The sequence below is a fragment of the Toxotes jaculatrix genome, chromosome 2, assembly GCF_017976425.1.
Source record: "Toxotes jaculatrix isolate fToxJac2 chromosome 2, fToxJac2.pri, whole genome shotgun sequence".
Classification (NCBI taxonomy): Eukaryota; Metazoa; Chordata; class Actinopteri; family Toxotidae; genus Toxotes; species Toxotes jaculatrix.
The window spans coordinates 24,561,484-24,575,652 of NC_054395.1; the positions used below are offsets into that span (position 1 = coordinate 24,561,484).

Genomic DNA, 14,169 nt, shown 5'->3' on the forward strand with positions numbered 1-14,169 from the left:
AAGCTTTTGTTTTCATATTTCTTTATGTGTTTTTGCACATCTTTTGACACATGTAAAGGGAAATACTGTATGCACACCGCATTAAAACGAGACAGTGAACATAGTATAGTTTTGGTTGATACAAAGACAGTACTGACACTGTATTTTGTAACTGATAATAAAGAAAGGAATGTGGATACATACAACCAGCCTGAAACATTTCAGATGTTTATTTGTCTTTGCTTTCAGAGTGAACTATTCAAGACGACAGCGTCAGGTTTTACATTGTTTAACATCCAGAATGTGAAAGGATGTACTTTGTACTCAGGGAGGTTAGCCTCTGAGAACCAAGAACTAATGTAAAACAGACTCAACCAGCCTTTGAACAGTTAACCAGTCAATCTGTAACTTCAGCTTTAGGCCCAGTTGCAACAAGAACAGGAACTGTCAAAGACCAGGCCAGCAGCACAGTTCTCAAAGTAGGTTTTTCCCCCACTGCAGTTGTAGAACTGGTTCTTGTCTTTTGGGTTAGGGTACATGCCGTTAGCCTTTCCAGCGCAGAACCCGCTCTGCATGCCGCTGGTGCCCGAGCCCCCGCCAGAAGAGCTGCTGCCACTGGCACCCCCGCCAGAGGAGCCACTGCCACTGGCGCCCCCGCTGGAGCTTCCACTGGTTGTGCTCACGCCGGCGATTGGAGGAAGGGGAGTGGCAGGGGGGGCACAGGCTGAAAAACACCACAAATTAATCATTTTATAAAAGGATTTTTCTGTAAATGCAATATGGATTTCACATTAAGTCTTACATGCTTGTTCCAGGTTAAGGCCCTTTTTGAGAACATTTATCAGTGGGTATTTTCCCTGGTTACAGAAAGTGCCCAGGTAGTCATCCATATCAATGGTCCACACCATGGCGCCTCCAAATTCACTCTTTGTCAGCCAGTCAACCTACAGACAGCCAGAGGGGGGTGCCGAAGACATTATTTTAATCAAGGTCAAAAGCATAACTTTTATCAAGGGGTCTTGACAAAGTGGTTGCTGATAACTGCAGCTGGACTCCACATACAGGAAAAGGGGCATAATTTTATGACAATTAACATGCAGTTTGGCAGGTTATGGGGATTGGGAAGCATTTTAGCTCTGAGGTAATTCATCACAGCCGAACAGATTGGCCTGTCAAATGGTAAAAAGTACTCTGTGCATGCCTGTTACCTTGATCTGGAAGCTCTTCCTGTTGTCATAGCCCACCCACTGGTTTCCCTTGTAGGCATATGGCACATCCTGGGCCTGGTTCCAAACCTCAGTTGCTCCATCTTTCAAGAAACCGCAGATCTGTAATTTCACAAAGCAATGCGTCATCCACTTCTTCATCTGGAGTCTGTAATGCTATGATAAGCCAGCCTGCTCTGAGCATAAAGAGAAATATTAAGTAACAATGAACCACCATTAACATTCAAACCTGCTCTTTTTTTTTTTAACTTTACTACACTAGCAAAAAAGCATACCTCAAAGTAAGCAAGTTCTCCAGCCTCTTGTGTGTACTTTCCTGGAGTTCCAGCACCAGAAATAGGTGCTCCAATACCATGGTTTGCAGGGTTTCTAAGGGTGAATGTGTTGCCATATGTGGGGAAACCAACGATCAGCTTCTCAGCTGGGGCTCCCTGGCTCTTCCAGTAGTTCATGGCATAGTCCTGGAATTATGGAATTGGAAATATACATGGCTCTGGAACCACACAGGTTTTGTGAATGTTTTATTGTAGTTACAGATAAAACTTGCAGCTGTAAAGTTATGGGCAGATAACTGCAGATATATTCTTTCTATACACCCAATTGCACCTATTTAATACAATATCCATGAGGATGTTCAAGTACTCACCACATTGAAATAAATAAAGCCACCCTGGTCCTGAGGGCCTCTAAACAGGGGGCTGCATTCGCCAGTCATGGGGTCCCAAGAGCCATGGAAATCATAGGTCATGACATTGATCATATCCAGAGACCTGGGTGTGGAAAACAAATGGGGGGAATGGTTACCACACCAACCTTAACAAGATTTAGATCAATTATTTGAGAGTATGGAGTTGTCGCATCCAACTGCAAACCATTATGTTGCTATGGCTAAGAGTGGACAGGACACAAATGTTGCTTCAAATGCGTACTGGCCAAGCTTGGGAATCTGATAAGCAGAATCAATGGTGCCCTTTCCAGCCGACACAGCAGCAGACATCAGAAGACGAGCCTTGTTACTCTGCTTGGCCTCGTTCTCAAAGGCAGCTCTCAGCTCCTGTTGAATGTCAACATATATAAAACATTTAGTGTTAACGGTACTCCAGGATTCATAATCCATGATTTGCAGCATGGCAAGGTTGTGAATTGTTTTACTTTTATGTATCTTTTATTCATCAAGGTGCTGTGAAAACACCACAGGGATTTATTGTGGCCCCCAAAATTTTTGAGAAAGGCTTGAACTGATGAATTTGTGATATTAGGTAAGAAGTTATTTAAACTTTGTGGAGAAAAAGTGAACAGAAAACCAGACATGGCAAACAAACCTCCAGGAAAATGGAGTAGTACTGCTTATCCTCAGGAGGGCTTCCTCTGTTGGCTGGATACTCCCAGTCGATGTCAAGCCCGTCAAACTCATACTTCCTCAGGAATGAAATGACTGAGTTGATGAAGGTCTGACGGTTGGCGGGGCTTGACACCATTTGTGAGAAGCTAATGCAGGAACAGAAATGTATTAAAGCAGATGATCCTCATTGATTAGAGTGCCAAGTCTGCAGATTTCTGTGGATTATCTCACCCTGCAGAGCCAAAGTTCCATCCTCCAACAGACAGAAGAGTCTTCAGGTTGCCATTCCTGCCAAAGGATCAGACATTTTACATTTTACTCTGCACTGGCAACTACAAATACTCCTACTTTCTTTATTGTGCTTTACTGGTGTAACTTTATTGTGCTTTGTGGGGATTATTTCTTTTTATTTAAGAGGAAAAAGACATTTTTTTAGTGACTCACTTGTTCTTCAGGCCATTGAACTGACTGTAAAGCTCCACATCATTCCACTCATAGGTGGCCAGTTGGTTGTTCTTGATGGTGGCGAAGGCATACAGAAGATGGGTACACAGGCATGGGTCGATGTCATTGGGCATGTAAATGGTTGGAGGTGGTCTGTACTGTGCCCAGTTTGTGAAGTAGCATGACAGTATGAAGGATGAGCCTATGATACATAAGAAATACATTATTTACCAACAAAACACACCATGCAATGCATTTTTTGACCATGTAAAGAAAAATAAACATGTACACTGCATCCCATATTTATAAACTGCTTACCAAGCTGCGCGTGCAGCAGCAGGGCCAGAGCTGTAAAGTTAGAAAAATATACATAGTCATCTTTGAGCAAAAAGTAATTTACTGTGGAATAAAAAAAAAACCTTAAAATAGCAGCCTAAAAATGGATGTTATATACTGTACATCCAAATCTTGGAAACAGCAATATTCAGGAGACTATGTACTACAGATAAAAGAAAAAAATGTTTCAGCACACTGCAGCACAGACTTACCCGTCACAAACAGTACTTTGCCCATGACTACCTTGTACAAGGAGGTCACCTAAATGCTGCACTCACTTTTATACACACCCAATTTGTTCAGACTTAACAAAAATGGGACATCTGCCAAAATAGGTGTTTATTTGCAAATGATTGTTTCAGAGAAGATTATCAAATGTGTTTAAGTGGTAATATGTGATTACTTATCATGCTTTCAGGCATATTCTCCACACAAACACTTTCTCCTTGTGTGAAGGTCTCATTTGTTCTGAGCGCATACAATTCCAAGTTCTGCAGCAAATCAGCCTGAGACATGTTTAGAGAATTAACCACAAAACCCCAGAAGAACAATCATGAATTTGTCACAAATGTTTGCTTGGGATGTAGATAGAGTATATTTCCCCCGTTATGCCTTCTTACTCACTGTAGTAAAAAAATGTTTAGCTCATACAAAAAAAGAACCAGTTAAATGTTAAATCCTGTGCATACCACAAAGACACAGCAAAACAAGAGAAAAGACAGATTTTTATTTTGTGATTTGACTAAAGAGCATGTATCTATGAAATCTTATCAATATGCTCTTCATGTCATGCAGTAAATCTACTGTTATTGTTTAGCGGTGACATAAAATATTAGAATTTCACTCACAGAAACAATGTGCAAAATTGCTGGTGGAAAACTATTAAGACTGTAGATGTGATGATAAACATGTTTGACAACTCTAATCATACTGAAAGAGGATCATGATATGTCATGTAGAGGGATTTACACTGAAATCAAAAGCATTCACAGGGTGAGCAGGAAACTTATCTAATCATTTGGCTTCCATTATAATGCAGCCTTGTTTATCTTTAACAGTTAATGCAATATTTAAAGAAAGATATGCTGGTGTCAGCGGAAAACTGCCTAGGCTGAGCCAAAACCCAGAAGCAGAAGTAATGTCATTTGCTTTTCTAAAACAACTCTATCTGCTTTTCGTGGCATGTCTCAACAATTTAAAAAAAATGTTCTGGCAAATGTCAAGGGTACTGGGAGGAGGATGTTTCATTTACCCACTGATTTGCTTGGTTGAATGTGAAAAATAATCCAATTTAAGTTTTTATCAAGGTCGTTTCATCGTCTCAGGACAGTTCATTTAGTAGCTTATTTGAGAATTCTTTCTCCAAGGTGTAAATCAAAGGTTAAAATCTCTCTCATTCACATATCATATGTGTTTTCATTATGCATTTGCTGAGTTAAAAGAATGCTAACACTGTGACCTCATTCAATAAAACCTTAAATATCCACAAACTTAAAATGAGTCCCACGTCAGGTGGTAGAAGCTATTCTCTCCTTTCTTACAGCAAGAAACAGAGATGAAACGTTGCAATTAGCAGATACATTTATCCTGTGCACAGATTTTTCGAAATAAGCCAGAGTTATAAAGGTTACCAAAAACAAACTTGTGTTTGTGGGTGTTGCAACCTTTGTGCTGTTTTACTTACCATCACTGCATGTGTCACAAGCAGAGTTCTGTTTTTCTCCTTGGTGAACTGACCTCATCTCTCAGTGAGGTTCACCACATTAGTGTCATTCAAGCTTCCTCATAAACTCAAAGTGGATAATCATATTGTAAAGTTCACAGAATTCAATATATATATATATATATATATATATATATATATATATATATATATATATATATATATATATATATATATATATATATATATATATATATATATATATATATATATATATATATTCTTTCAAATGTGGTGCATGAAGTCCAGTGTGATTCTGCAAAGACATGTCATCTCACACTATGGTTCAACACGGATGACTCACCTATGATGTGCCATATTATCTACATGATTTACCTGCAGCTATTGCTACACCTACACCCTGTCACCCTCTGTTGTTTTGGTTACAATCTTTTTGTTAAAATCAAATTAAAAGCCAGTCTTACTGATACTTTAACAGATAAACCTGTCAGCTGTCAATGGGAAAAGTGATCAAACCTAAAAAAAAAAAAAAAAGCTGCATGAACTGTGAAATGTTTAAACCTGTGTAAAGTCCACACAAACCTATTAGACTGAACATCACCTCAGAAAGCAGCAAAGACAACCGTTGTGAATGTGATTTGCACATGAAATACTGAAGCCTGGGAAAAGAAATCTGAGATCTTAATCATTCACAACAATACTAGCAATGGTTACATCATTATTGAGCCATTTAAGATGTGCACTCACGCAAAATGCATCAAAAAAATCAAATTACAGGAAGGAAACCCTGAAGAAATGCTCAGACATGCAATGGATGTGAAGCAATGGGGGCAAAGATAATATTGCTTTTCCCACAGCAAATTGTATCTACAAACTCAATTTTCAAAATATTTTACAAAGTCTGATTAGGTTTTTCTGCATGATTGTTGATAATCTGGGAAGAAAGAAACTGAATTTAGATACTTTATTAATAAGATTGTGCTCTGACAGTTGGGTCTTTAGTGCCACCTGCTGTTTAAATAACTAAACTGGCTTAACAGTTCTCACTTCAACAGTTCACAGACAGGGTCAAGACTCGGGGGAAAAACCTGCATGTCAACTCAATAATTCCAATACAAAAACAAATGGGAAGTAGACAACTGCCTGATTTCCCATGCGCGATTTCCTGATTGCTCAATCAAAAAATAAGAGGAAGCCTTTAAATGTTGCATGTGGCTTCAACTGCACATTGTTCTGTCTTTTTCTATCATGATGAAGACCACAGGGATGTTTGATGGCTTCTTTGACGGTAATTTCTGAAAACTTCTATAGCTTTGTAATAGTAATGCTGTGTAGTAGCATTGATTGTTTGATTAACTTACATCACGTGAATTTTTTTTTTCTTGTATTTTGCAGCCACAGTTCTGTGTCTCATCTGGCTAACAAAGCACACAGTGGACTCAGTTCAGCTGTCGGCTCCAGAGGAGGTAACTGCAGCATATGGAGGATCTGTGACGGTCTCTTGTCAGTATGATCATCAGTTCAGAGAAAACACTAAGTACTGGTGCAAAGGACGGGTGTATGACCTGTGCGCCATAGTTGTGAAAACACCCAGAAAAAGACCTAATGACAGAACCTACATTGCTGATAATAAGGAGGCAGGAGTCTTCACTGTAACCATGACTTCACTCAGAGACAGTGATCAGGATTCGTACTGGTGTGTCATCTCCACATCTGGAAGGAACATCTACACTCGTGTCAAGCTCCTCATCTCCCACACAGGTCTGTCTCTGCTTGGTTAACTCAGACACTTCATCAAATGTAATACAGTGCTCCTGCTTCTTCTCGACATTCTTACTTTAATGGCGCTGATTTAATACTAATCTCATGTAACTGACTCTGCTGGGCTAAATGACAGAAACATACGTACAATATAGTTTAATTGAGTGTATTTGCCTATTTGTTATTATAAGTCCCAAACAAAAGACGTTCCTGTTAGACTGCTGCCCTTCAATGTAATTGTTTCATGTTAGTACTGTAAGTATTCAGATGTTGGGACCTTAATCATGTTACTATTGTTGTGGTAAATCCAGGACCTCACGTAGTTTACAAAAATGAGCGTAGTGTTTAATTACATAATTGAAATGTACAAAAATGCATTTCATGTTCTCATGTAAGCAGAGCAACGAATGATATTTAATCATTGCATTTATCCCAAAAGGAGCACTGGCTACACATATTGGCAAAAAAATAGTGGTATATAGTTGCTATTTAATATACAATTAAATATATTTAATATAATTAAATATACATTTTAATATATTGAATACATAAGTAGTCTTTAATTTTTAATGCAAAACTGTGTTTTTTCCACAGTGGTAACAACCACCACCACAACACCAGACATTTCCCCGAGGCTGAAACATGATGAAACGAGGTGAGAGGAGGTTACTGTTCTATGCACTAAAACATTAAAAACAGAAAATTTAATTGAATAAATAAAGATATGTACAATTATGTGCCATATACTTGAAAAGTAATTGATTCTAATCCCAGTTTATGTCTTTGTTCAACTAGTTGGTGGGAGGCTCTACGTTGGATCCTCTTTATTTTGATGTTGTTTTGCTTGGTATCAGCACATATCGCTGTGTGGAGGAAAAAAGTTGAGAGGAAAATATGTCTGCGAAAAAAATTTCACTGTGAAAATGCAAACAATTATGAATGAAAGTCAGGTAACACCATGATGTTAAATCATGGGTGAATTATAAACGCGTTCATACTGGGGCTACAAAACCGTTCCTCCAGCGGACACTCTATCAGTGTGTGAATTAAACTGAAAAATAAACCAAGTGAAAAATTGGCTTTCAGCCTCTCTTTTCTAGAATTTAAATGATTAAAAGCTCATTAATTTCAGTGCTGGGGCCTAAGATAACTTTGAGCTCAACTTTTGAATATCCAAAATTAGCACCTCTGGAGATCTGAGGCTCTTGGCCTTCATTTAATTTATTTGCAGATCTTATATGGATGGTCATAAAGGTTGGTATTCTTCTTGCATTTAACCAGCAGTTTCTAGTGGTTTTACTAAATCTGTCAGTGTTGCACTCTAAAGATCTGAAAACAGGATGCAGAGTAAAAATCCCTTTGTGCATAAATGAAGGCCAAACTGTGAAGTGCTGCTTTTAAAAGACAAAACATAGGCAGCTAAGGACACTGAATGATGGTGATGTACTTCTCTATTTTTTGTTAATCTCGGGAATGATCACAGAGGTATAGTTTCCTCACATTAAAATACGCACTTCCTTTCTAACGAAGTGTGTGTGTGTGTGTGTGTGTGTGTGTGTGTGTGTGTGTATCGTGAGATACCTATACCTGAGCTGGAGTGTTCATGTTCAAGGTAATTCATATTGATTTTCAGTTACAATCAAAGATAAATTATGCTCAAATCCCCCTGAAGATGTTACAAATTATATTCTCAAAGAGAGGCAGTGATGATTTGTGATCCTTTCCAAGCAGATTTCATTACCCTGCTGGTTGTAGCTGCAAGAGGCTGGACAGTTGTGTCTGCTGGTCAGGGAACAGTATATAGACTGGTGTATATTGACAGTTTATTAACGACACCTATACAATATAATGCAATAACCCTGCATGTAATCATATTTTTGTGAAGCACATAATGTTCAGTTTATATACATCAGAGAGGTGGTGAGGTATTTAGTCTGCTGTGTTGCTGTATTGGATTGACTTATAGCTTGTTTTTGATATTCAGTCATCATCATATATGTAAATGGGAGTGAATAATGGAATTCAGCCATCATCGCTGATTTTATTATTTGAACCTGTGCTTTTCCTACTGTGACATGTCAAAACATCTTCTGTGAAAAATGCCTTTTGCGAAGTAGTTCTAGCTCTACAGTAGGTGGATTAAACATAGCTAATCTTGATGTTTGATGGGGAACGTTGAAACGCATTATTTAAATTCTTTTAATTACACAGGTAAAACAAGGTTGCAGACTAATATCGAGTGTCGACTATTCTCCCCCTTCTTAATCTTTAATTAAACAGTAAGAAAATGGTTGTTAACACAATTTCTCCACCTTCAGTTTTGTTTCCAGTACTGTGCTCCACTGGGACCCAGTATATAAAAATAATTTTAATGGTTTAATTTGTTTTTCCAAACTTCTAAAATTCCCAGTTCTTACCCCCTTATTCCTCATAGTTTTATATATTTCCACTTTCCTACATTTAAGTACCAGTAGGTATCATTAAGTATTTTATTAGGACCTGATTCGTAGAATGAAATTACATTGAAAATCATGAGCTGTGCTGCGTAGCCCCGATTCTCATATCTATGTGTAACTAATCTAAAGCTATACATCTTATTAATATACAGACTATCTTGATACCTGTAAATGTACTGTAGCAGAGCTCAGATTCAGGTGAAGACGCAGGATGTGAGGGACTGAGGAGGTGATGTCACCACTTCTGCAGCCTCAACTTCTGTCAAGGCAGCGAACAGAACCAGAGGATGTAAGATTTCAAAGAAAAAGCATAAGAGGGAGACAAGTGAAGACTCGCATGGATCATTTCTCCCAAAAAAACCTACATACATGGTAAAAATGCCTCTAACTGACAACTGTACATCTCGCTTCTTTATATCTACGGTGGTGCTTATCTTGTGTAACATGTAGCGTTAGATTTTTGCAACGCACGCTAAGGTTTTACTTTGGTGATATCCGGTGTCATTTGGTGTGGCTTGACGGGGGCAGTGGAAGTACTGAACCAAGTTGCTGCTCGCTGGTGCCAACGCCCGGCGAAACAGATATCTAACGTTAGAGAGCAAAGCTACGGAGGGGCGCTGGTACGTATGTGAAACATTTTTGTGATATATCGGCGTGTGGATAGTTAGCAAAGACAAGGTCTGACGCTGGTTTCATGCTTCAACGTGTTAGCTGGAACCACTGCTCGCCGTCCGGTTGCCTCACTGGCTAACTAGCTAGCATTGTTTAGTGATTGCTAGCGCTGCGTTAGCTTATCTTGCTAGCCGATACGCAAACAAATTTTCGTTTTTATTACTTTTACGCAGTTGTTAATGTACATAGCGCCACGCCGTGTTATCATCCCATTACCTTATTTATACATTTTAAAGCTAGTAAGGTTATTAAAAGTCACCAAGCGTCATCTAGTAAGTACCGTTGTCATGAGCTAACGTTAGCATCCAGACAGTGTTGGTGGTGGGGTGTGACGCTTAACTAGTTCATGCTAGGAAACAGCCCCCCCCGGAAAACATTGCTTAATCAAAGCTGTCAATAATCCTTAACTAACATAAAACTGTTTCAGAGCTAATGTTTATATGCTGTTAAAATATTAATGAAATGTTATCCCACTCTACAGCTGACGTTTTTGCCAGCTGATACATACAGAAAGCACAGAGATGCAGACTATCAAATGTGTGGTGGTGGGTGATGGAGCAGTGGGAAAAACCTGCCTATTGATTTCATACACCACCAACAAATTCCCCTCTGAGTATGTACCAACAGTAAGTACATTTGGTGTATTTTCACAGTGCTGACATGCTGACAGACAACAACATTTAGGTCAACAAAGTAAGAAGTATACCTGAGTGCCATTCATTCTTTCATCACAGGTGTTTGACAACTATGCAGTTACTGTAATGATCGGGGGTGAACCATACACCCTTGGCTTATTTGATACAGCAGGTAAGTTTTTAAAGTCTTCTTTTAATTCAAGTCTGTTCTTTGGAAGAATTACAGTTGTTGCTGCTGTTGCATGGCAAGTTCATTTGTAGTGTGGTCTCTCTATAGGTCAGGAAGATTATGACAGATTACGACCTCTAAGCTACCCACAGACAGATGTCTTCTTAGTCTGTTTCTCAGTTGTTTCACCTTCTTCATTTGAGAATGTTAAAGAAAAGGTGAGTACAGAACTTTTCTTTTTACAGTCTGAAAATAAACAGTCTTCATGGAATACTCCATACCGTAGTTCTCTGCTTTGTTTGATTGAGTGGAGAATGATAAAACAGGAGTTACTGAAATAACTGGATTATTTCTCAATGTGTTGTCAAATTACTGACAAGACCAACTACTTTCTGTAGAATGTATAATAGGGTTTTATATGTTCATTTTAATGTTATAAGGACTTATCTGATAAATACTTACAGGTAAAGGACCAAAATTGGTCACAGTTATTGGTCTAAATTAAAATGTAAAGTAGGAAGTATTTCAGAAATCCTGATAAGAATGTTAGCCAGATAACCAGGAAAACAGTATATAGTTATAGTAAAGTAAAATGTTCCCCTTACTTATTTTTTCTATCCAAAAAGCCATAAGCCCCTCTCTGCCTTTTCTTCATATCTGCCAATATCCCCCTTCCTCCATCTAATGTTTCTGATTTTTTTTTTTTTTTTTTTTTTACTTCATCAGAATTGACATTATAGTATATTCACGCAGAGTACCCAGAATGTAGCATAATTTGTTGTTTGTTGATGAATGTTTTCTATGGTTTTTTTTGTTTCCTCCAGTGGGTTCCTGAAATCACTCACCACTGTCCCAAGACTCCATTCCTGTTGGTAGGCACTCAGATTGACCTACGTGATGACCCCTCCACAGTGGAGAAGTTAGCCAAGAACAAACAGAAGCCAATCACCCCTGAGACAGCAGAAAAGCTGGCTCGTGACCTTAAGGCAGTCAAATATGTTGAGTGCTCAGCCCTAACACAGGTAGGTTTTCCCATTTAAACGACACTTAAAGCTTGTGTGGCGAGCATGTGTTTAGATGTCTGTTTCCTACAAGGGTGGAAGGGCTTTGCCTTGTCTGTTGCTAACAGCATTTAACTACAAACTCCATCTAACTCTGTGTTGTGTGCCTGTGTTTCTCCCTTCTTTTCCTCTTTCTGTAGCGGGGACTGAAGAACGTATTTGATGAGGCTATCCTAGCCGCTTTAGAGCCCCCTGAAACTCAGAGAAAGAGAAAATGCTGTCTGTTCTGATGTCTTCTTGCATCTTGCTTTGCCTCTCGATTGTCTGCTGCTTACTCGTTGTAAAGAGATGTCTGTCACTAAAATAACCACAACGCTCTTTTAAACTTTAAAACTTTGTGCCCATTAACTTTACTCCTTCTGTTCATGTGTGCTTTCTTTTCAACTTGGCCTAATCACAGTTATCCATGCTGCCTAATATGACGAAAGTGCCAATCTTAAGTTCTCCTCTCTGTTGTCAGCACCGTGTGTGTAACTGGACATGACTGAGTTTGTTCTATCATTGACATTCTGTTATAATTTCAGTATTGAGCTCTTCGGCATCAGTTGTTACCCTACATAGCATTTATGCTACAATCTGTCTTAGACAGTAATAACCATTTTTTCTACTGCAGCATCAAAATTTTCCATGGGCTTTTGTCTTTACTCAGACAACTTGATCATGAGGAGAGTCTTGTATAATGTTATTTGAATAAAGGAAAATTTTGGCTGCCCTGCTCCATTTCTACTCAGCCTTCTTTTGCAGTTAGTTCCCTGAAGATATTAATTTGTATTTGGAACATAGCTGTGTTTTGAATATTAATATTTTGTTTCCACAGAAAGGATTAAAGAATGTGTTTGATGAGGCAATACTGGCTGCCTTGGAGCCTCCTGAACCTAAGAAAAGACGTAAATGTGTTCTGCTCTAAGTTTCATCGCAGTCTTCTCCAGCGCCATTTTCCAAATCTAGGTTAACAGTACTGAAGAGATTTCCTGTACAAGCACATTCCAACATGAGTTGAGATATCATGAAATATTCGCCTTCTGACTGACTTAACCTAAATACATAGTCAATGTGCTGAACATGATTTTAAGATTGAGTAACATTTGATGCTGTTTGTGATGATTCGATGCCATTGAAATGGTCGTACATGATGTGAACACTGAGTACTTAATGTCAACAAACTGTGGGCAGCATCATTAAGTAATATGTCAGTTTGACCACATTATGTTTAGAGTTTATTTTTGCATTTTGACTATGAAATGGTATTTTAGTGGATCTAAGTGTTGTACGGAGTGCCCTGTAAAACACAAACAAGCTTATAATGGTGGGTTAGTGAGACACTCAAATCTATATTAGTGCGACCTACATCTGTTTCTTACTTTTCAAGTAATTTCCTTCAAGTTAATCATTTATACTGCATGTTCAACCCTGTCACGCAAGACAGCCTTTGGCACTGATGGGGTATCTGGTAATATAGATCCAACCAAAATCATAGAACTCAAATATTTTGTTTTCCAGGCATATTTTTTAAGAATTGACACCGTTTTCAAAGTGTTTCACTCAGTGTCAACGTCAACACGGTCTCCTGGAAGATCTAAGAACTATATGATGTAATATGACATTTCTAGGCTATGCTTCATTGTAGTTTCAGTTTGCCTAAAGAAAACCTGATAAATTGACGCCTGACAGAGCAGAGAGCCACAGAGGCTGATAAACAAGTAGGAGATATACAGAGCTGGAGTTTTAAACACAATGTGAACATTCCATTGGAAGTTATCTATCACGAATAGTCACAGTCAATTTAGGTAACTACATGCAAGGAGTTTGAGCACAACAGTCTCCCAGTCGTTTACTTTTTGTAAGATAAATGTTAACAAGGAGGTAATGGATGCCCGTAACACTTTAAAGTTGCAATACCAGAATTTTGTCTGAGCATTTCAGTTTATAACCCCAGGCAGTTTATAACATACTTGCTGCTGCACTGCAGCATCATTAAGGCAGATAACAACACATTGTCACAGCTCTTAAGAAAAGCTTGACATAGTTTGAGATCCTGTGAAGACTGTGATGGTGACTGAACTAGTACTATTTGCATTTGTCTTTCACCATATCCATGCCTAGATGGTGGGCTTGAATTTGATTTGTAAATATAGTGAGAATATACTTATTGACTGAATAAAATGTGTGCATTACTGATACCACTGAATTCAAATTAACCAGGAAAAGGATGCGTTTCTTGCACTCTTATGATTTTTATTCAATTTGACATCAAAGTTGTACTGTATCTTGCTTGTGATAAAGCATCACAATAAACCAGTATTACCAGTATTATGAATAAACCTAACTTCAAATACTACATGTTGTTGTAGTGTCATGATTACATGAATAAAAGTTTATGAAAATGAACGCATTTTCCACAGAT

General features: G+C 38.4%; 3 protein-coding genes across 4 annotated transcripts; 2 read left to right on the forward strand and 1 right to left on the reverse strand.

Moving 5' to 3' along the window:
• Positions 1–395: 395 nt before the first annotated feature.
• On the reverse strand, positions 396–3,564 carry LOC121197749 (acidic mammalian chitinase-like). The gene is made up of 11 exons (XM_041061492.1): positions 3,540–3,564; positions 3,310–3,339; positions 2,992–3,193; positions 2,779–2,835; positions 2,528–2,693; positions 2,135–2,259; positions 1,852–1,975; positions 1,481–1,666; positions 1,188–1,307; positions 782–923; positions 396–703 (listed from the first exon to the last, which is right to left on the reverse strand). The coding sequence occupies exons 1-11, from the start codon at positions 3,562–3,564 to the stop codon at positions 396–398; spliced, it is 1,485 nt and encodes a 494-aa protein (XP_040917426.1).
• A 2,663-nt stretch (positions 3,565–6,227) lies between these two features.
• On the forward strand, positions 6,228–8,092 carry LOC121197772 (CMRF35-like molecule 7). The gene is made up of 4 exons (XM_041061526.1): positions 6,228–6,299; positions 6,407–6,772; positions 7,367–7,427; positions 7,568–8,092. The coding sequence occupies exons 1-4, from the start codon at positions 6,260–6,262 to the stop codon at positions 7,713–7,715; spliced, it is 615 nt and encodes a 204-aa protein (XP_040917460.1). The 5' UTR covers positions 6,228–6,259; the 3' UTR covers positions 7,716–8,092.
• A 1,645-nt stretch (positions 8,093–9,737) lies between these two features.
• LOC121197778 (cell division control protein 42 homolog) lies at positions 9,738–14,103 on the forward strand. Of its 2 annotated transcripts, none has more exons than XM_041061539.1 (6): positions 9,738–9,848; positions 10,382–10,526; positions 10,635–10,707; positions 10,813–10,922; positions 11,529–11,726; positions 12,583–14,103. In XM_041061539.1, exons 2-6 carry the CDS (start codon positions 10,422–10,424, stop codon positions 12,670–12,672), a joined length of 576 nt encoding a protein of 191 aa, XP_040917473.1. In that variant the 5' UTR covers positions 9,738–9,848; positions 10,382–10,421; the 3' UTR covers positions 12,673–14,103. The 2 variants fall into 2 exon arrangements, with proteins under 2 accessions (XP_040917473.1, XP_040917482.1); XM_041061548.1 differs by lacking the exon at positions 12,583–14,103 and adding an exon at positions 11,906–12,558.
• Positions 14,104–14,169: the final 66 nt, after the last annotated feature.